The sequence below is a fragment of the Urocampus carinirostris genome, chromosome 17 (assembly GCF_059441175.1).
Source record: "Urocampus carinirostris isolate Australia breed hairy pipefish chromosome 17, RoL_Ucar_1.0, whole genome shotgun sequence".
Classification (NCBI taxonomy): domain Eukaryota; kingdom Metazoa; phylum Chordata; class Actinopteri; order Syngnathiformes; family Syngnathidae; genus Urocampus; species Urocampus carinirostris.
The window spans coordinates 1,909,936-1,932,246 of record NC_142365.1 but is presented as its reverse complement, the minus strand read 5'-3'; the positions used below and the strand labels follow the sequence as shown (position 1 = coordinate 1,932,246).

At 43.5% G+C, this 22,311-nt stretch overlaps 1 protein-coding gene across 3 annotated transcripts in view; it reads right to left on the bottom strand.

Moving 5' to 3' along the window:
- Positions 1 to 20,629, bottom strand: part of LOC148348908 (von Willebrand factor A domain-containing protein 7-like) — a 56,168-nt gene extending 35,539 nt beyond the window's left edge. Inside the window, exons 1-15 of one of the 3 annotated variants that reach the window (XR_015847450.1) lie at positions 20,376 to 20,629; positions 19,113 to 19,370; positions 18,938 to 19,028; positions 15,471 to 15,606; positions 15,224 to 15,399; positions 14,244 to 14,356; positions 11,370 to 11,486; positions 11,105 to 11,299; positions 10,899 to 11,031; positions 10,152 to 10,283; positions 9,610 to 9,699; positions 9,279 to 9,538; positions 7,696 to 7,992; positions 6,063 to 6,119; positions 3,416 to 3,887 (exon numbers count right to left, since the gene is read on the bottom strand). Coding sequence is in view for 2 of the 3 variants with exons in the window: in XM_088321772.1 (XP_088177898.1) it covers positions 3,471 to 3,887; positions 6,063 to 6,119; positions 7,696 to 7,992; positions 9,279 to 9,538; positions 9,610 to 9,699; positions 10,152 to 10,283; positions 10,899 to 11,031; positions 11,105 to 11,299; positions 11,370 to 11,486; positions 14,244 to 14,356; positions 15,224 to 15,399; positions 15,471 to 15,606; positions 18,938 to 19,028; positions 19,113 to 19,370; positions 20,376 to 20,585 (2,682 nt within the window). In the remaining variant the exon portion in view is untranslated. Of the gene's footprint in view, positions 1 to 3,394; positions 3,888 to 6,062; positions 6,120 to 7,695; positions 7,993 to 9,278; positions 9,539 to 9,609; positions 9,700 to 10,151; positions 10,284 to 10,898; positions 11,032 to 11,104; positions 11,300 to 11,369; positions 11,487 to 14,243; positions 14,357 to 15,223; positions 15,400 to 15,470; positions 15,607 to 18,937; positions 19,029 to 19,112; positions 19,371 to 20,375 lie in introns of those variants that run through there. The other 2 variants (XM_088321772.1, XM_088321773.1) reach the window with 2 other exon arrangements.
- Positions 20,630 to 22,311: the final 1,682 nt, after the last annotated feature.

Sequence of the window (22,311 nt, the reverse complement as noted above, 5' to 3'; positions counted from 1 at the left end):
ATTGTGACGCTAGAAAAAATACACCAAGCTTTCGACTTATTTTCAACTGCCAGTTGGAGAGGGGGAGGGGCCAGGAGAGGAGGAACTTACATCCATCTCCTTGGTCGCGCTCCTAACTCTGGGGGGTCCTTCCCCCAGCAAACTGCATTTATTTAGGCAGAACAAAGACGGAGAAAGAAAGAAACGCCCCTTTGGGCGGTACCAATATTTGAAACAGAAACGTGATCCCATCTGGTTTAAAAATACACACTTTTGTAGAACTAGTTTGAGTCCACTTTACACATATTCCATCCAGAAAAGTCGTTTCAGGGTATATTTTATTAGCTTCTGATTCCCAATTCCCTGGTGAAACATTACAAATATATTACCAGGGTTGGGTAGGGTTACTTTAACTGGATTACTTTCAATGACTTTTGGATGACTCCAATACCAAAGATGCTCATAAAAGACAAAAGAAACTAAATAGGAATAAAATGATGACTCACAACACGTGGTAAGCTTTCTCTCCTGGCTTTGATCTCTTTGATCTCCGGCAAAACTTAGTTTCTTTTGTCTTTTATTAGCAGACTTGGTATTGGAGTCATCCAAAAGTAATTGAAAGTAATCCAGTTAAAGTAACCCTACCCAACCCTGTATATATATATATAATATATATATATATATATATATAATATATATATATATATACGCCCTGCGATTGGCTGGCAACCAGTTCAGGGTGTCCCCTGCCCACTGCCCGGAGATGGCTGGGATGGGCTCCAGCCCCCCCCCCCGCGACCCTAATGAGGATAAGCGGTGTAGCTGATGAGATGAGATGAGATATATATATACATACTTTAACTTGATTACTTTCAATGACTTTTGGAATACTCCAATACCAACTATGCTAATCAAAGACAAAATAAACTAAATATAAATAAAATGATGACTCACAACACGTAGTAAGCTTTCTCTCCTGGCTTTGATCTCTTTGATCTCTGGCAAAACTTAGTTTCTTTTGTCTTTGATTAGCATATTTGGTATTGGAGTAATCCAAAAGTAATTGAAACTAATCCAGTTAAAGTAACCCTACCCAACCCTGTATATTACCACGAACAGGCGACAGATTGGATTATATTGGCCTCTCTTTTTAAAAATCCAGCAATACTTCGGTGCCCTAATCGGTCAGACTGAATTGTTTCCCATTTTTCCCATATGAAATAACAATATTTATTTCCATTTGTTCCTACGCATTCCAAAATACCCCCAAAAAATGAAAGTAACGTAAAGCTAAAGAACCCTAAAAACCCCAAATATCGATTTAATATCTACCTTAACGATTCCTTATGAAAAGGTGTATATAATCAACAATTGTAAAGCATTTACTGTACCTTTGAGCAGCAGTACGATGGCAGACGCTCATATTTTGTAAGGACTTCCTTCTTGAACTTGATTGTTAATCCGAGGGTTTTCTTGCCCTTTTCCCTCACGTTTCGGGACTCGATATTATCGGCAAAATCAGGCACTAAAAACGCACAAAATCGGTCATAAAATGACACTTTTCAAATGTATGACATCATTGTCGGCCATCTTGCTGCTACAGGTACACAAGAACCTCTCCCATCCCCCCTTCTACTTTATTTCTGTTTTTTTTTTTCTTATTTTCCCCTTCGCTTTTCCTGTCTTTATTCCCCTTCTTTTCCTTCTTTTTCTCTTTGTCATTTTTTTTTCCATCATTTTAGCTTTTTTCCTTTTCACTTGTTTTCCCCTCTGTTATTTTGTATTTTTGTTTTTGATTTCCTTTATGGTTTTTACTCGTTTTCCTTCTTTTACCCCCCTTTTCATTATTCCCCCCATTTTCCTTAGTTTTTAAACGTTTCACCGTGAAAAGCGGGGCAAAAAACAAACACACAAATAATGCTTTTTGGTCTTTTTTGAGTGTCCGTAGTTTGTCTTCTTTTCTTGTGGTTTTTAACACTTGTTTTCGTTTGTACTACACAATACAGCGCCATCTAGTGGTCAAATAATAGACATGAAATAAAACATACATTTTAAAGAAATCAAAATGCTGGTCTTGAATATTATGAAATCCATATCTCAAATATTCTTTTGCTGTCGCTACGTTTTTCCGTATTTTTCCGTGGCACTTCACACTTTACCCATTCACACACACTCACACACCGATAGCAGAGTCAGCCTACATTGTTTATCAGGGGCATTAGGGGTTCAGTGTCTTGCCCAAGGACATTTTTACAAATACTTCTGAGAAGCCGGGGATTAAACCTGCGACCGCTCTGTCCTGAGACAAGCGCTCTACCTCCTGAGCTACTGCGCCCCCTGGAAAAGGTCCACGACCTACTTTTGGGTCCCGTAGCGGTTCTCCACGAGTTGTTGATCCAGGTCGTTCGTTTCATGGCTAATGGACTTGGCGTGATACAGGGTCCGTAGCGGTGGCTTTGAAGTGTTCTTAGCATAGCCGTTAGCATAGGTCAGACCCGCTTTTGCCTTCTCCCGAGTCGCTTCTGGCACCCGATAACAATCCACGTAGCACCCGCTGATGGTCAGTATTTCTTTGCGTTCTTCTGACTTTCCTTTGAGTCCGAATTCATCAAGGAATCTCTTTTTAGTGCGACTTTTCGCTAAAAGCTAGCCGTAGCCGTTTATTTTGGTTCGGAGATGTAAGACTGTGCATACCCACCCCGCCTGTAACATAAACCAGCCTATTACAGCCTATTTACTATGATACAATGATACGACAACAAAATACAAAATTAATTTATTTAAAAATATGCATCCAGGAGTGATTTAGCAAAAATGAAAGCGCCAAGTAGCCAGGGCGCTGTGTACTGTGTTTGTGGTCCAAATGGAACAAAAATCTGTTTCAGACACCTTTGGAGAGAATAGATTTAGAAAATATTTATTTAGTTCAGAATCCAATTCGGTGATTACCGATTTAGCCAGCAGGTTGCGCTCACAGTTACCCACCCGAAGTAATCCGAAACACCCTTGTATTGTGTCTAATATTTATGACGGAGGAAGCAATATTGCATTTCTAACTTTAAATAATTGGTTTTGCCGTTCATAGATATGGATAAGGATTGAAGGAAAATAATATAGACACAGAAATAATGCAAGTGGTTTGATTTTAACAAACTATGTTTTATTAACAAGGAAATTGAATCCAATGAAAGGATAAAGAAGATTTTTGATAAGAGAAACTCACTTCTAACTAACAAAAGAGCGATCGTGTGGGGCTGGGGGGGAAAGGCATTGGAGTTGAATAGAGATGTGGTCGTTGCTAAGAGACACACAATTTAAGAACGTTGCCTAACCAAAGCGTACTAAGCTTCACAGCTAGCCAAAAACCAGACAGCATATTGTCCATTTTGTGACCTCAACGAAAGAGGACGGGTTTGAGGGCTCACAGTTGTTTCAAAAAAATGGAAAATTACAGGGAACATTGCTCCAAAGTCATAGAGGTTTTTCGGACTTTAGACGAGATCCAGGTTCCAGAATACTACCAACACCAGGGTGCACACGGCATAGCTAACGCGGGCGCCAGCGAGGAAGGAACCGGCGTAGCCGGAGGTGGGGGCGAGGACGTGGAATGCGCAGGTGTTAGCGTTTCCAGCACCGTCCACCACCTGAAACTCCATGTAGGGATCGTCGCAAAACGCGTTGTAGCGCGCCAGGCCGACGTTCCGGTTGACGGTTCTCAGCGTCAGCGTCCCGCTTCCTCGCGTGAGGGCGACCCGCTCCAAACCCGAACCTCCGTCACCGTCGCTCAACAGTAGCAAGAGCTGCCACGGGAGGGCGCTGCAGTTGCGCAGGCATTTGACCATGCACAGCAACTCGCACAAGGGAGCCGCAAAATCTGTGGAGTTTGTCGAGTTCGACGCGTCTGCCACCTGGGAACGAGACGGGAAGTGCGGAATGCATACCTGTCGAGCTGTAGCTTTTTGCCCTACAAAGTACGTTTATGACGCATTTGAAGACGTGTACGACGTACAAGGAAATCTGTACGGAAAAACGCTAATTTGTCAATGATGGGTACCATCCGGTATACACCGACAATCAGGAAACGGCAAATCAATCGAGTTGGCCGCGGTAGCCTCTATCTCGGTATCGTTTTATTTCCGTTGCAAACGAAGCCAGCGTTTTGACGCTACTGTGCGCATGCGTCTGCCGCCTGGGGATTTCCCATCATGCATCATTCCGTGGTAGTTGTGTAACGAAAGGAAGTCCGTCTCTTTTTAGAGAAGCGGCTTTTTCGGCTCAACTCATTCAAGAGAGCCGGCTCTCCAACGGCTCACTTGATTTGATGCATTATATTACGAATAATGTTGTATAAAGAAGTTAAGAAAAAAAGGAAGTATAAAAGCAGAAAATGAAAAAAGACAGGTTTGTGGTTATCCCTTTGACCAACAATAGTTGAATGCCGAAAATGAATTCATAATTTGAATAAGAAAATGTATTATCCTACTTCATTCTATTTGCATGTATTTTTTCCTTCTAGAGTGAACGTCCAAGCGACTTCATTTTTCAACTTTTTTTTTTTTTATAATGAACCTCATTCATGTCGAGCAACTCGCAACAAAATGTTCCTGAACAATATATATGATATAACGAAACACATGTACAATATGACATTGCAGTGTTCTTGTTTGCCCGCGTCCCTGCGTCCTAGACGCATGATTTTTGCTGGGGACGCATCGTCTCAAATCAACGTGCGTCCCCGGGACGCAACTTTTTTGACACCAAATTGTCATTATTACCCGATGACTTTTTTATTTTTTTAAACAAAGATTTACCGCACGCCAAACTTTTCATCAGGCAGATCCGCCATTGTTGTTTTGGTCTCGCGGTTCGAGTTTTCGTCCGCACGCCGATCTCGAGTTGTGTGGTGAAAAGTCCGTCTCTTTTTAGAGAACCGGCTTTTTCGGCTCAAGTCATTCAAGAGAGCCGGCTCTCCAACGGCTCACTTGCTTTGATGATTGATATTACGAATAATGTTGTATAAAGAAGTTAAGAAAAAAGGGAAGTATAAAAGGAGAAAATGAAAAAAGACAGGTTTGTGGTTATTCCTTTGATCAGTATGTTACAACAATAATTTGAATAAGAAAATTCTACTTAATTCTATTTGCATGTATTTTTTTCCATCTACAGTAAACGTCCAAGCTACTTCATTTTTGAACTTTTTTTATGATAAACCTCATTCATGTCGAGCAACCCAGTATCTTTCAACAAAATATTAATGAACAATATATATATGCAGGGTTGGGTAGGGTTACTTTAACTGGATTACTTTCAATAACTTTTGGATGACTCCAATACCAAATATGCTAATACAAGAAAAAATAAACTAAATATGAATAAAATGACTCCATTTTGTGCAGGCTTGGGGAGTAACGGAATACATGGAACGGCAAAAATGATGTTTGGATTGATTTTTATTTTGTTTCTGTGGCATTTGATGTTCGTTTTGCCAGAGATCAAAGGGATCAAAGCCAGGAGAGAAAGCTTACCACGTGTTGTGAGTCATCATTTGATTCCTATTTCGTTTCTTTTGTCTTTTATTAGCAGACTTGGTATTGGAGTCATCCAAAAGTCATTGAAAGTAATCCAGTTAAAGTAACCCTACCCAACCCTGTATATATGATAAAAGGAAACACATGTACAATGTAACATGTTAAACTACATACCGTAAATTCCGGACTATAGAGCGCACCTGATTATAAGCCGCACCCACCTCATTTTAGGAGGATAACCGCTTTTGTACTTACACAAGCCGCACCTGTATATAAGCCGCATGCGCCCACATTAAAACATATAACACAATCACAAAATCAACCCAAACCTGACTGTGAGTCCCGCAATTGTAACTGAATATGAAGTACACAGTCCAAAAACAACAGCCGGCAAATTGATCGTAAAATGATACCGGTACTCAAGATATGACGCAGACCTGCAGAGTCCGGGTCCCGTTGAAAATAATCCAAGGAAAAAAAATGTATATTTCCAAAGTTAAGGGTGGGAAAAATATATATCCACTATTGTCCGCCGCGTCCACAAATACGCCTCACCTTTACTCCACTTCCCGTCAGCCCCCGTTGTATTCGCCCCTTCTTTTTGTTTCGCCCCTGGAAAACATCAGAATAAGTCTCGAAAATAAATACATGACAAAAATATACAGTTGCAAATACATATTATACATGGTTCCACATATTTACAAAGAAAGACGGTACACCGAGAGTTTTCAAAGCTTTAATAATTATAACTTTCATCCCAAACCGTGCCTGTGAAGGGTAGCAAAACGCTACTAGGAACACGCTCGCAACACAAGGAAACGGGTCTGTTAAAAAAAAAAAAAAAACGGTATTTGTAAAAATCACGGTAAACCGCGCTCGTCTTCCCCAGTATGTGAAAGAGACTTTGTCATATAGACGTCGTCCTACGCTCCTTTATTCAAAAACATGCTAGCAACACACTCGCATATATTCCACCGGTCTAAATCTTACCTTTTGTACTCCAGCGCCGCTGGCGGCTGTTAGATAAAGTACCGTATTTTCCGCACTATAAGGCGCACCTAAAAGCCTTTATTTTTTTCAAAAGCTGACCATGCGCCTTATAATACAGTGCGCCTTATTTATGGATCAATATTAAGTCGCAAAGTCTTCCAACTTTTAGCCGCCGACCAGATTTTCCCCCGAACGCCAAGTAGTCCGCGGTGTATGCTGGGATTTATTTACCGGCGTTTCATTGGCTAACCAATGTGTCAATCATCATTTGAATCGATCACTATTGGCTAAAGTTATTCGGAGGTAAAGGGGCGGATCCTTTTTATCATTTACAGGCTGGCATTGGCTTAAACTGCAAAACAAAGCCTGCAATTGGCCGAAAAAGATGAATGCGTATAGCACGTGGCTGACGGCATACAGAAAACATTTTTTTACTATTTTGTATTTGTAAATATTTTATTCTCCTGGATTTACTAAACTCACGGATATAAGAGGACCACGGCTGCACATTATTATGAACACAACGACTTCGGTGAGCTACTCCGGCTATATATATATAATCCCTGTATCTTGTTTCAGACTGAACTCGATGTTTCTGTGATAAGCGGTGCAGATAATGGATGGAATGGAGTGTCTATTTTTAAATTCAACTCAACTCCAAGTGTTTATTGTCATATGCACGGTAAAGTTGCGAGCGAAAAAGAAAATAGAAACTAAGGAATGGTTGGCATTCCTTGAATCCCAAGACTTTAACCTTCCGAATGATATTTGAAACGATGCATTTGAGTGACATCGTACGGACACTGTTTCCGTATATGTCTGAGACACGTGTTTGCTTCTTTGCAAGCTTTGGGAATGTTAAGGGGGTAATAAGTTGGACTGAACCATCTGACTGTTTTGTCCACGTTCCCATTGTAGCCCCTTATAATCCGGTGCGTCTTATGTATGTCAAAAATAGGACCAAAAACTATTTTTTCGGGGTGCGCCCTATAACCCGGTGCGCCTTATAGTGCGGAAAATACGGTACATGAATCGGCCGCATCACTGAATAAGCCGCAGGGTTGAAAGTTAGGGGAAAACGTAGCGGCTTATAGTCCAGAATTTACGGTATATAGACGCATTTGGGAAAAAAATTTGGTGTAAGATTATTTTGTAAGGGCATGACAGGTATGGGAACGTGACGGGTGAGACCACCGACCTGATTCAGGACGGTAAGCTGGAGGAAAACGTAGTTGGTGTCGGATCCTCCCGAAGACGCCACGTCGATAAAAAGGCCGACGACGGTGCCGGCAGGCGTGCCGGGCGGCACCAGAACCATCGCGGTGCTTTGAACCCGCTCTTCCGAGTTCACCAGGAGAGAGTCGGGAGCGCTGATCTGGTAAAGCGGGTTGTCGGCGGTGACCCTGACGGAGACGTTCCCGTCGATTCCGACCGTGCTGACGGAAAAAGGAACGGGCGACGGCGTTCCGGCTGTCAGGTTCTGCTTTGCTTCAGCCTGAACAGAAATCGAACGTTGTCACCCGTTAGATAGATAGATACTTTATTTATCCCCTTAGGGCACAGGTGTCAAAGAGGCAGCCCGCGGGCCAGATCAGGCCCGCCAAGGGATTGAATCCGGCCCGCGAGACAACACTCAGAGAAGCGCAAGAGAAAAACGAGCTGCAGGTTGAAATATGTCAACTTGATGTTGCCAAAGCCAGGTGCCTCGATCAAAGACACCGTACTTGTCTTTTTCTCTTCCTTTGTTGCTCTTTGTCTCTTTCTCTCTCTGTGTCTTTTAACCTCTTTTGCTCCAACTTCCTTTTTCCTTTTCTCTCTTTCTCTTTTCATACCCTTCGCGCTTTCTTTTCTCTTCTCTCCTTCTGTCTTTCTATTTCTCTTTGGATTTCTTTCTTCCTCTCCCTTTCTTTTCCCCCTCTCTCATGACTTTTGATCTTTTGTTTCGCTCGCTCTCTCCCTCTCTCTTTTTCTTTCTTTGTCCCACCCTCTCTCCTTTTCCCTCCCTCTTTCTCTTATTTTTTATCTCTCTTTTTCTTTCTCTTTAATCTACTAGTCCGGCCCTCGACAGAATGTTTGTTCTATCATGTGTCCCCCGAGTTTAAATGAGTTTGACACCCCTGCCTTAGGGATATTCACACTTCCAGCAGTATCCTTTTGTTGTTTATGAACAGATGAACAGAACAACCTCGGGGTGCTGTGTTGTAGTTTAGCAACAGCAGAGTGAATGATGTCACACGCTAGGCCAAAAGTTCGACGTCCCTGCGGCAGATGGAAATCCTTGTGCCCAGGGTTACACCGCCTCGTGTTCACGTAGATAGCGAGTCTTCCTCCTCTCCACTTCACGCAGACTTTCGTGTCTCCGTCTGTCCTAACTGCGCTGAAGCCGGGTAGCACCACATTGGCGTCTGTTGAGCCACGTTTCCGTAAAACACAGCAAACTGCACTCCCTGTACGCTTTGATGTTTTTCACCAGCACGGTCAGTTTGTTGGTATTATTTGGTAGAGAGTTCACATTTCCCATGATTACGGACGGTACCGAAGACTTATAACGCCGCTAGCCGCTTAGCTAGCTCCGGCTCTGCATCCACAATAAGGCCCCCTCATCACGCCAACACGAGAATTCTTCAGGGCAAGGAGTTGATTCCTCGAATAAACGCACTTTTGTGCGTTAAAACCCATAAACATAGGATAGAAAGTGTAGTTTTCAAACGGGACGAAGATAGAAGCAGGAAAGATGGAAAGGCTGCCGCTTTGATCTATAGAGTTTTCCCGACCGCTTACCTCGATAATCAGGCCGGATGCCCCTGAGCTGATCGGCAGGTCCCTTCGGAAAGAGTGCGTCACCATCGAAATTTTCTGGGTTCCTCTCACTAGCAGAAAAAAGGGGACGGTCGGGATCTCTTCAAACTGAAGTAGGTAACTGCCGTCTTCCTGGTTCTCTAAAACCCCTGGGACCCCGGGCAACGCAGATTCCACGAGAGTGACATTGTCCAATTCGATGTTGTTGTCCGTCAATCTCAGCAGGAAAGTAACGTTGGTGCCTTCGAAGGAAAGGACATTCCCGTCATCTGGTGGCTGATACCGATAAATACGGAAAAGGAATCGAACCTACCCACGGAAGGACGCGTGTCGAGGACAACATAGCCGTTCTCCGAAGGTACGTACTTTACAAAGTCGTAGAGAATGTCGAAGGGGCTCTCACCTTAAAAGTCAATTTTTTTTCATTTGGCGTTTTGAAATGAAATGAAATGAAATGAACTGCATTTCTATAGCGCTTTTCAAGTCAAGACTTCCCAAAGCGCGTTACAGTGTGCTTCACATTTCCCATTAGGAGTATTAGGGGTTCAGTGTCTTACCCAAGGACACTTCGACATGTAACACGGAGGAGCCGGGATTCGAACTGCGATCTCTTGATCCCAAGACGAGCGCTCTACCTCCTGAGCCACTGCCGTCCAAAAAAAACTTATGGCGGCCATGTGAGGCGCTAACCTGCTTATTGGGGGTATTGGGGGTTCAGTGTCTTACCCAAGGACACTTCCACATGTAACACGGAGGAGCCGGGATTCGAACTGCGATCTCTTGATCCCAAGACGAGCGCTCTACCTCCTGATCCACTGCCGCTTTATTTTGATTCATATCCACAAAAGCACTCACCTGTCACCTTCAGCGCCGACGAATCGCTTTCCCCCAGCGTTACCTTCCACGTTCCCACTCGCGCTTCCTCTTGCAATGTTTGTAAGTTTCCTACAGGGGGCAGGCTTGTGGAATCCAAAAACTGCAAATCGTCTGCAAAGTAAAGAAGGGAGACAAATTCCATTTACTGTGTTGTAAACAGGGTTGGGTAGGGTTACTTTAACTGGATTACTTTCAATTACTTTTGGATTGCTCCAATACCAAATATGCTAATAAAAGACAAAAGAAACTCAATAGGAATAAAATGACTCCATTTTGTGCAGGTTTGGGGAGTAACGGAATACATGGAACGGCAAAAATGATGTTGGATTGATTTTCATTTTGTTTCTGTGGCATTTGATGTTCGTTTTGCCGGAGATCAAAGAGATCAAAGCCAGGAGAGAAAGCTTACCACGTGTTGCGAGTCATTATTTTATCCATCACATTATTTTGGTTTTATTTCAATTTAAAGTTAATTTATTCATACCCACCCATACTTTTAGGTTAATTAATTCATGATGAATGCAGGTTACCAAATCAATATAGTTATCATTTATCATTTGAATAGAAAATGTTGGTGTCGTCTGCAAATATTACGATTTTCAATAGTTTTGAAACATTAAAAATATCGTTAATATATAAATGAAATCACTTTGGACCCGGGATAGAACCCTGTGGTACTCCGCAACAGATGTCCAAGTTTTCTGTATTGTGTGTATTTGGATTCACCATCAGGGTCGGTGAGGAGGATGATAGGTGGTTCTCCTGTGAAGAAAAAATGGATTTTGCTTATGGTACTGTCAACTTGAAAAGTGAACTGTTCCTCGGATCCCTCCGTCCTGAATACTTGGAAAAGTGTCACCTAAGAGGAACGAGAAACACGGTGAAGAGCGCTCCAATACAAGTTGGAGCCTTACGAAAACAAATGGAGCTACCAGAGGGCCGTTGACCAGTGGCCCCATGTCCCTTACGGCCTCCCTTAATTTGTCACTCTCCACTTCTACAACTAGACCTCCGGCGACTCGGGCCAAGTCTCGATACAGTTGCGTGTCGAATTCCACTTTCGGAGTCTGGCGGTCGAGTTGTCGTCTCCGCCGCCCACTGTTTGCCGATGTCAGTAGGAAGTACACCTGGATGGAGAAAAAAAAACCTTGTTCCAGAGACAAATTATTGAGGAGAGGGGGACCATGCGCCACCCACCGCTGATTGAGTTCGCTCGATGAGTCCGATAACGGTGGACTTGAGTTCTTGGTCTTTTGCCGGGGCATCCGTGAAGAGGAGAATGTCCGCACCACCGGGAGCATTTGTCAACGCCAGCTTGACATGGAAATTTAAATTGAAATAAAACCAAAGTACCGTATTTTCCGCACTATAGGGCGCACCGGGTTATAGGGCGCACCCCCAAAAAATAGTTTTTGGTCCTATATCTTCCATAGATAAGGCGCACCGGACTATGAGGCGCTACAATGGGAACGTCGACAAAACAGTCGGATCGTGCAAACTGATTACCCCCTTAACATTCCCAAAGCTTGCAAAGAAGCAAATATGTGTCGTAGACACGTGCGGATGCGGTGTCCGTACGATGTCACTCAAATGCATCGTTTCAAATATCATTCGGAAGGTTCAAGTCTTGGGATTCAAGAAATGCCAACCATTCCTTAGTTTCTATTTTCTTTTTCGCTCGCAACTTGACTGTGCATATGACAATAAACACTTGGAATTGAGTTGAATTCACTCAACTCATCACAGCAACATCAAGATCGTTCTAGAACAAGATACCGGGAAAATATAAAGCCGCATAGCTCACCTAAGTTCTCACGTTCAATAATGATTTGCAATCATGGTCTTCTTACAACCGTGAGTGTAGTCAATCCAGGAGAGTCAAATGTTTACAAATACAGACTAATAAAACATGTTTCTTTATGGCGTGGTTTAGCAAGCTTGCTATTCAGTCATCTTTTTCTGCCAATTGCAGGGTTTGTTTTGGCCCTCTAGCCAATCCGAGGCTCCGAATGACTTCAGCCAATAGCGATCGATTTGACTGATGATTGACACATCGGTTAGCCAATGAAACGCCGGTATATAGATCCCAGCATACACCGCGGACTACTCCACGTTCGGGGGAAAATCGAGTCGGCGGCTGTTGCGTAAGTTGCGAGACCTTGCGATTTAATATTGAGCCATATATAAGGCGCACTGTATTATAAGGCGCATGGTCAGCTTTTGAAAAAAATTAAGACTTTTAGGTGCGCCTTATAGTGCGGAAAATACGGTAATATTCTTTGGTAATCGCAAGGCAAATCAAGATACAGAAGTAAAAATGGATGGTGCTGCAATAGACACTGTATCAGGGGTCATAATAGAGAAGAAATGAAGCTAGAAAACACATCAGACACATACAAACTAAAGTATCTAAAAGCATTTCAATCATTAATAAAGCAAAATTCATTTTAAACTATAATGCATTGTATTTATGATATTGTCCTCTAGTTCTGTTCACTCCAGCCCCTTTTTATCCTCCAACGTGCCATTAAAACCATACACAGGGTAGGATATGGAGATCATACTCATATTTTATTCCTGCAGTCCAAATGATTAAAATGAGATGATTTAGTAAACATTTTCACTGCACAACTGTTATTGAAGGTCAACAAAAACATAGTGCCAAAAAAAAACCATCCAAATATGATTCATTCGGAAAAAGGGAAATTATAATTTAAGGGGCTGTAGTAAATTCTTAACCCCAAAGGTGAGAACCACCAGGAAAAGTATGTGTATGTCTGTGTGCGGAGTCAAACTTTGGAACAATTTACAAGACCAGATCAAACAATGTCCCCTTTTTATCCTCCAAAAACGTGCAATAAAAACCATACACAAGGTAGGATATCGAGATCATACTCAGATTTTATTCCTGCAGTCCAAATGATTAAAATTGGATGATTTAGTGACATTTTTCACTGCACAACTGCTATTTAAGGTCAACAAAAACATAGTGCCAGAAAACATCCATAAATTATTCATTCGGAAAGAGGGAAATTATAATTTAAGGGGCTGTAGTCAATTCATAATCCCAAAGGTGAGAACCACCAGGAAAAGTATGTGCGTGTCTGTGTGCGGAGTCAAACTTTGGAACAATTTACAAGACCAGATCAAACAATGTCCAACTATTCACGTGTTCAAATTTTCATTAAAAAAAAAAAAAAAACATTACTGGCGGAATACAGGGATGAGGATGGTGGAGTATGAGTGATACGAGAAATAGTGCGTCTAGAACTATGGTTAACTTTGTTGTTAATGTTGCTATTGTTATATCATAACTGTTATTATTACTATTATTACTATTGTTGTTATCATTGGTGTATTTCATAGGGAAGATAAAGGGGTGGCAGCACGGCGGCGCAGTGGTTAGCGCTTGTGCGGCACAGTTCATGTCATGGGAACCTGTCGTGGGTTCAAATCCAGCTCCAGACTTTCTGTGCGGAGTTTGTATGTTCTCCCCGTGCTTGCGTGGGTTTCCTCCGGGCACTCCGGTTTCCTCCCACATTCCAAAGACATGCATTTCAGGTGAATTGGCCGGTCCAAATTGTCCCTAGGTGTGAATGAGCGAATGAGTTGTCTGTCCCTGTGTGCCCTGCGATTGGCTGGCAACCAGTTCAGGGTGTCCCCTGCCCACTGCCCGATGATTGCTGGGATGGGCTCCAGCCCCCCGCGACCCTACTGAGGATAAGCGGTACGGCTAATGAGATGAGAGATAAAGGGGTAGGGAATATAAGCATTTGCCTCTTACTACCCCTATTCGAACAGATTATATAACATTATTTTGTTGTTGAGTTATATTTTTTGTTCTTTCTTTGTCTCCGCCCCGTTGGAACTGCAATAAAAAGATACCAAATACCAAAAGTCTTTGTCTGAATTTCTCCTACGATCAGTCAATATTGATAAGCTCTCCCATACACACGCAAACGATCACTTCAGATCTGACGGTTAGTGATTTTCTTTATGTATTTGTCACGTTCATGCTGTGTCCATTGTTTCCTTTTGAAAAACAACACATTTTCTTGTGGACGGCTTTACCTGAAGACCGGTGAGACTCGACTCGCCTTCATCTCCTCCGCCGCTTGTTAGCAAATCATCAACGAAACCCTTGAAAGTATTCGGGTCGCTCGTACTGATCACTAGCTCAGACCCTGTACCGATCAAAGGGATTTTCCATCTTATTTTTAAGATTTGGGGGCTCTCTCTTGAAGGATTTTATACATTGGACTATAAAGGATTTTAGACAATTGAATACAAAATACATTTAGCGGAAAAGATATTCACTGACTTGCTGTGGTGCGAGGTCAGGGCACCCTGTTGGAAAATGTTGTTTACAGGAACAGCGGGAAGGGAACGTACGGCTGATAAGATAATCAGCACATCCAGACGCTGGTGATGCAGAAAGGCCCTGTTGTTTTGAGTACCCCAGACATCGGGACTCTTCTACGAGATGGTGAAGCCCAGGGGCCTTCCTTGGCGCGCCTGTGGGAGGAGTCGGCACGCCATTATGCAAGGAAAGCTAAAGGACTTGAGAAAAAGGCTTCCTAGAGACTTCAACAACACATGTTCGGCCGTTTTCGATGGAGTACAGTTAAAGTGTTAATGAAATGAAATCTGCCCCCGTGTGGAAATGTCGGCTTTCCTGTTCATCTTTTCCCTCAAGAAACGAACACGCATAAATTGTCGGGTGAACGTAAGTTGTGTTTAGTTAATGGAGTCAGATAACTGATCCGAACAATTTGGTAAACGCTACATTTTGATATTTTAATTCCCAATAATTCCAACACCGAGCGTTTCTACCTCATCAGTGCCTTTCTGCGTCTGGATGTGCTGATTATCTTATCAGCCGTACGTCCCGTTCCCGCCGTTCCTGTAAACAACATTTTCCACCAGGGTGCCCTGACCCGGTACCGCAGCCCAGTCCGTGAATATCTTTTGCATGAAATTTGTATTCAATTGTATAAAACCCTTTATAGTCCAATGTATAAAATCCTTTACTCTACATCGCAAGTACCGACCTGGATCGTTGATGGTGACGAGAACATAGAGGGAAGGCTGATTATCGCTTTCGACTTGGCTGTCGATCAAGAAGGAAGAGGCTTCCTTCACCGCCTCTATTTTGTCACTCATGCTCTCCGTGGTGTCGATCACGAGACACAGGGTTTTGTCCGACCTTCGAGAGAGGCCTAGCATCCTTGCATGACGAGAAGAAAAATTGGAACTTGGTTTAAAAACTGTGGTGCTACTACTCTCAGAGCAACCTACTGTAGAAAGGGCTTGTCCCCCGCCATCCTCCGAAGACTCTCCAGGATCTCGCTGGTGGCCGACGTGGCTCGCCTGTTTTTGTCGATCCCGTTGCCGGGTTCTGTCCTGCTGGTCGCTCTGCTATGACTGTTCTTTCCTGCCAACAAGAGACATGTTTGTCCACATAGGGACTAGAGCAGGGATGTCAAAGTCAATTGCACAAGGGCCCAAAATTCAAAACACACTTAGGGTCGCGGGCCAACCAGGAGAAATATTTATTCAACGCACTTCAACTGAATGTTTACCCCGGAGGAAAACAAAGCCTACTTACAACAAAGTCAGTTAGTTCTTTGTTCCTTTATCTCTTTGTTTCCTTATCCTCACTGTAAATGTGGAACTGGAGTCGTCCAATTTCGTTGTCACGGCATATCCCATGTTGTAACAATGACAATAAAGACATTCTATTCTATTCTATTTTTGGAACATAAATATGAATAAAAATAGACAAGAAAATTAAATTTTAACCTTAAATCACTTGTACAGTATTTACGATTTTGCTGTAAATAAAAATATCTTGTTAAATGATACAACTTAGAACTGAAACAACTTAACATTAAAATAACATTCCAATTCCTTTGCTCCTATGTCAATGTATATATGAAAAAAAACTTAAATATCCCAAAAGATTTTGCTCTCCTTAACATATCTCCTGTCAAAAGTAGAAATATGAAAATGTTACAAAACCTGGAAATAGATAGGTAGATACTTTCTTCATCCCCGTAGGGAAATTCACACTTCCAGCAGTCTACCCCGTTGTTTATTAACAGATGAACATGATGCCCTAGGGGTTCTTGTAGCGGAGTGGATGACGTCACGCTAGTCCAAAAGTTCGACATCCCTGCGGCAGATGGAAATCTTTTCTTTGTGAAAGTCCAGGGATACACCACCTCGTGTTAACAAGTCCGCCTCCTCTCCGATTCCCCCCGGCTTTCGTGTCTCTGTATAGCGGCGTTGAAGCCGGATAGCTCCGGGGAGCTCCGGGTGGCTACAGGTTAGCGTCCGGAATGCTAAACGTGAGCCACGTTTCCGCAAAACACAGCAACTGCGCTCTCCGTGCGCTTTGATGTTTTCCACCAGCACTCGATGATCTTATTTTGTCATGAGTTCGCATTTACCATGATTACGGATGGTACCGAAGACTTATAACGCCGCTAGCCGCTTCGCTAGCTCCGGTTCTTCCTCCACGATAGGCCCCTTCATCACGCCGGCACGAGAATCCTCTAGGGCAAGGAGTTGATTCCTTGAATTAACGCATTTTTGTGCGCTAAAACCCATGTCCATAGGATAGAAGTAATCCATAGTGTAGTTGTCAAAACGGGAAGAAAAACACCGAAGATAGAAGCAGACAATAAAACAAAAAATCACAAAAAGTGAGAGATAACAGGGGAGCTGCTGGAAAGGCAGCCGCTCATGGCGGCGCCGCTTTGATCTTAATATACATAAAACATGTATTTTTCAGAAATAACAATGCTAATCATTACGTTTTTTTTGCTCTTATGACTCAAAAGCTTAGTCTTCAGCACATTTATTTTTAATGATTTGAGAAAAATTATGAAAAGAGAATAATGCCAGAGCCCGTGTCCCAAAATCAACAAACATACCACTTTAAACTTGTCTCTTTCGTGCAATGACTCAAGATCGGTTAAACCTTTTTTTCATACATATTAGTTTCAAAACCAGATGCAAGCATTTATTTTGTAAAAAGGTCACAACATTCTGAGAACAGGGAGCCTGATGCGCTTACCTTCGGCGCAGACGGAGTAGGGCAGAGATGGGAGGGAGTGCTTGGAATTTTTGCATAGCTCCACCCATCCCTCCCACTCACCCAATCAAATAACTTTAAAATCTCTTCCGGTCTTTTGGCGTATTTACAGTTTGTTCTGTGGATTTCATCATAAGGTATCTGAACACTGATTATACAGTGAGCTTTTATATGAAAGATTCTTTAGTGTTGTACAGCCAAAACGAGTTTTTTGGTGTGACACCTTGACTGTAAATTTTAGTGAAAACGTGCCCTATATATTTTCTGAAAAGTACTGTCAACTTGGGTTTGGCTTTGCATGTATCCGAACAAGATTAATGGCTCAAGTTTTGAACGAGATGGAGAAAATTTGCATGCAATTAAATTTGTCTCTGAGCCGTAGGTACCGTATTTTCCGCACTATAAGGCGCACCGGGTTATAGGGCGCACCCCGAAAAAATAGTTTTTGGTCCTATTTTTGACATACATAAGGCGCACCGGATTATAAGGCGCTACAATGGGAACGTGGACAAAACAGTCAGATAGTTCAGTCCAACTTCTTACCCCCTTAAAATTCCCAAAGCTTGCAAAGACGCAAATACGTGTCAAGAGCACGTGCGGATGCGGTGTCCGTACCATGTCACTCAAATGCATCGTTCCATCATTCGGAAGGTTAAAGTCTTGGGATTCAAGAAATGCCAACCATTCCTTAGTTTCTATTTTCTTTTTCGCTCGCAACTTTACTGTATATATGACAATAAACACTTGGAATTGAGTTTAATTTAAATATAGACACTCCATTCCATCCATTATCTGCACCGCTTATCACAGAAACATTGAGTTCAGTCTGAAAAAAGATACAGGGATCATATATATAGCCAGAGTAGCTCACCGAAGTCGTTGTGTTCATAATAATGTGCAGCCATGGTCCTCTTATATCCGTGAGTTTAGTAAATCCAGGAGAATAAAATATTTACAAATACAGAATAGTAAAAAAATGTTTTCTGTATGCCGTCAGCCACGTGCTATACGCATTCATCTTTTTCGGCCAATTGCAGGCTTTGTTTTGCCGTTCAAGCCAATGCCAGCCTGTAAATGATAAAAAGGATCCGCCCCCTTTACCTCCGAATAACTTAAGCCAATAGTGATCGATTCAAATGATGATTGACACATTGGTTAGCCAATGAAACGCCGGTAAATAAATCCCTGCATACACCGCGGACTACTTCGCCTTCGGGGGAAAATCGAGTCGGCGGCTGCTTGCCTTAGTTGCGAGACTTTGCGACTTAATATTGATCCATATATAAGGCGCACTGTATTATAAGGCGCATGGTCAGCTTTTGAAAAAAATAAAGGCTTTTAGGTGCACCTTATAGTGCGGAAAAGACGGTACTCATAGAGCCATATATGGCTCGCGAGCCGTAGGTTACCGACCCCTGGTATATAGTATAGTATACGTCATATATGAAGAAATAGGTACAGTGACTAAAACGTCAGAATAGGACGTCCAGGGATGAGACGGCGTTGTTCATATTGACGGGCCATTCATAACAATAATGTAAAATGGTCTTGCGGGCCGGATATGATTACACGGCGGGCCGTACGTGGCCCGCGGGCCGGGAGTTTGACACATGTGGACTATAGCAACACCTAGTTTCCCCGTGTGTACGCCACTGTCTAAATTTACCTGCTGGATTGTCAACGCTGACGTTGGCTCGGACGAGGTCCGAATTCAGTGATGCATCGCCCTTTCCCTGCCAATGACTGAAATAAGAAACCTTCCAGTTGAAGGCAAACAAAAGAAAGCATTTTAGGAGTTAGGCAATGGTAGAATGGTTAAGGGAGAGGACGAGAAGTACCACCTGGACCATGTGCAGCACCTCCCCAAGTTTTTTCCGGGCCGCCTGAAAACGTTGCCGCCTGCTTTCGGCCTCGACGATTTGAAGTCCTGTGGCGATAGTGTGTTGAGTGTCTATCTTGTGGAGACCGGTGTCGAAGGATTCAGCCATCTCCAGGCCAACGTTGGAGAACACGATGGTTGCGACGGCCCGACGGAAGTTCTGGAGAGAAGGTTGGGCCCTGCAGGCTTTGGCCACCCCGGCGGCAGTGAAGGGCTTCGACTGCGCACACACACACAGTACAGTACTTGCCATGGATTCAGTCTTCATTTTCTGCTTCCTTGTTTATTAGCATTGCATACAAAATATCGAATCTCTTTGGAAGCCTGTTTTCTGGTTTTAGTTCAGTTTAAAAGGGACAGAGACACAAAAGCCTGCAGGAAGAGGCGGCGGACTCGCTATCCACGCGAACACGAGGCGGTGTAACCCTGGGCACAAAGATTTCCATCTGCTGCAGGGACGTCGAACTTTTGGCCTAGCGTGTGACGTCATCCACTCCGCTGTTGCTAAACTACAACTACAAGTCTTCGGTACCGTCCGTAATCATGCTAAATGTGAACTCTCAACCAAATAAGACCAACGAACTGACTGTGCTGGTGAAAAACATCAAAGCGTACAGGGAGTGCAGTTTGCTGTGTTTTACCCAAATGTGGCTCACATCTAGCATCCTGGACGCTAACGTGGAGCTACCCAGCTTCAGCACTGATAGATAGAGTCACAAAAGCCTGCGGGAAGCGGAGAGGAGGCGGACTCGCTATCCACGCGAACACGAGGCGGTGTAACCCTGGGCACAAAGATTTCCATCCAACTTTTGGCCTAGCGTGTGACGTCACCTACTCCGCTGTTGCTAAACTACAACACAGCACCCTGAGGCCATCCTGTTAATCTGTTTATAAACAACAAAAGGATCCTGCTGGAAGTGTGAATTTCCCTATGGGGATGAATAAAGTATCTCTCTATACATCTATCTATCTAAGAATGGAATTAGATAACTATTATAATAGAACAAGTACAAGAAAAATGCATTTTCTAGAATTGAAGCAAATCACTCCGAACATACCACCAAAATAATCCTATTTAAAAACATCCCCAAGACGGTTATTTTCTAGACTTCAGACAGCCCGATTATTTTTAAATACGTGTGGACCGGACAGAAGATAAACACATGCGCACACACAAACAATTGACGGTCCAGTCCGAAGGGAATCGAACTGAACGGAAACTCACGGGAAACTCAAAGCGGTTCCTCTCGCCTTCGGCCAGATCTCGGCACAACCGGACGGTGACGTTCAAAATGGCTTCCTCCGTCATCTCTTGGTGATTCCTTGCATCTCCCGTCAGAATTCGAAACCCTCCGGTGCCGGTTTGCAGCAACAAGAAAGTCCAGAGCCTCCAAACAGCCCACATGTCTGTAAGGTCTCCGTGAGACAGACACATAGAATGCGTCAAATCGGAGACAGGCAAAAAGACCGTCCCAGGCAGGACCCGTCTGACCTGTTGGGTTTGTGGCGATGCCCATGAAGCTTCACCGTATCATCAGCGATGATCTGATCAAAGAAATCCAAACGAAACCTGACTCTCGATGCATGCCAGGAACTTTTTTGTTTTTGTTTGTTTAAAGGAACGCAATAACGTGTGTGCAGAAGTGAAACGAAAAAGACCTTCAAAGGCTTGAAACCATCAAGGAAAAGGAACCCACGGCCGTCACCATTTGAGGAGAGACTTGACTATGGTAATCCATCTTTTGACCTGGAACAGCTCACAGGAGCTGACCTGGAAGGGGCCTTTTCCCACACGGTCAAGTATGAGCCTTGGATCACAAAGCCCGAGACTCAAAACCTCCCGACCACGCCCTTCCATCAACGAGTAGAACTCCTACTTTTGTCAATGTGAATGCTCTTTGCTTCTGACATCATTGAAACTCATTCACCTCTAGTTCAGGGCAGCACGGCGGCGCAGTGGTTAGCGCGTGTGCGGCACAGTTCTAAGGTCTTGGGAACCTCCTGAGTGGGTTCAAATCCAGCTACCAGACTTACTGTGCGGAGTTTGTATGTTCTCCCCGTGCTTGCGTGGGTTTCCTCCCACATTCCAAAGACATGCATTTCAGGATTGGCCGGTCCAAATTGTCCCTAGGTGTGACTGAGCGAGAGCGTTGTCTGTCCCTGTGTGCCCTGCGATTGGCTGGCAACCAGTTCAGGGTGTCCCCTGCCCACTGCCCGATGATTGCTGGGATGGCCTCCAGCACCCCCGCGACCCTAATAAGGATAAGCGGTACAGCTGATGAGATGAGATGAGACCTCCAGTTCAGTAACAAATCAGGTTAGAAGTTTATACCAGTCAATGGCAGCGAACGAGTCACTTTCTGTTTGACGCTATGATTTATATATATACACCGGAGCCATATCCCCCTAGTGCACAGTGTCAAACTCCCGGTCCGCGGGCCACGTCCGGTCCGCCGTGTCATCCTATCTGGCCCGCATAACCATTTGACATTATTGTTATAATAATAATAATAATTTCCTTGTATTGTCATTCTGTGTAACAATGTACACAGAACGAAATGTCGATTGCATCTGACCCGATGCAGCCGCAGCCAAGAGAGGGCGCCGCCGACCACTTTTTAAGTCTTAGGAATGACTCGGCCGGGGCGCGAACCCGAACCTCCCAGTCTCAAAGCGGGCGCCTTACCATCTAGGCTACTGAGCTGGTTGGCCCGTCAATATGAACAACACTGTCTCATCCCTGGACATCCTATTCTGACTGTTTTAGTCACTGTACCTATTCCTTCATATATGACGCATACTATACTATATACCAGGGGTCGGGAACCTACGGCTCGCGAGTCAGATACGGCTCTTTCTGTGAGTACCTATGGCTCAGAGACAAATGTAATTGCATGCAAATTTTCTCCAGCTCGTACAAAACTTGAGCCATTGATCCTGTTCAGATACACGCAAAGCCAAACCCAAACTGACTTACAAGACAGTACTTTTCAGAGTAGATAGGGCACGTTTTCACTACAATTTTTGGCTGTACAACGCTAAAGAATCCTTCTTATAAAAGCTCACTATATAATCTGTGTTCAGTGTTCAGATACTTTTTGATGAATCCACAGAACAAATTGTAAATACGCCAAAACACCGGAAGAGAACTTAAAGTGATT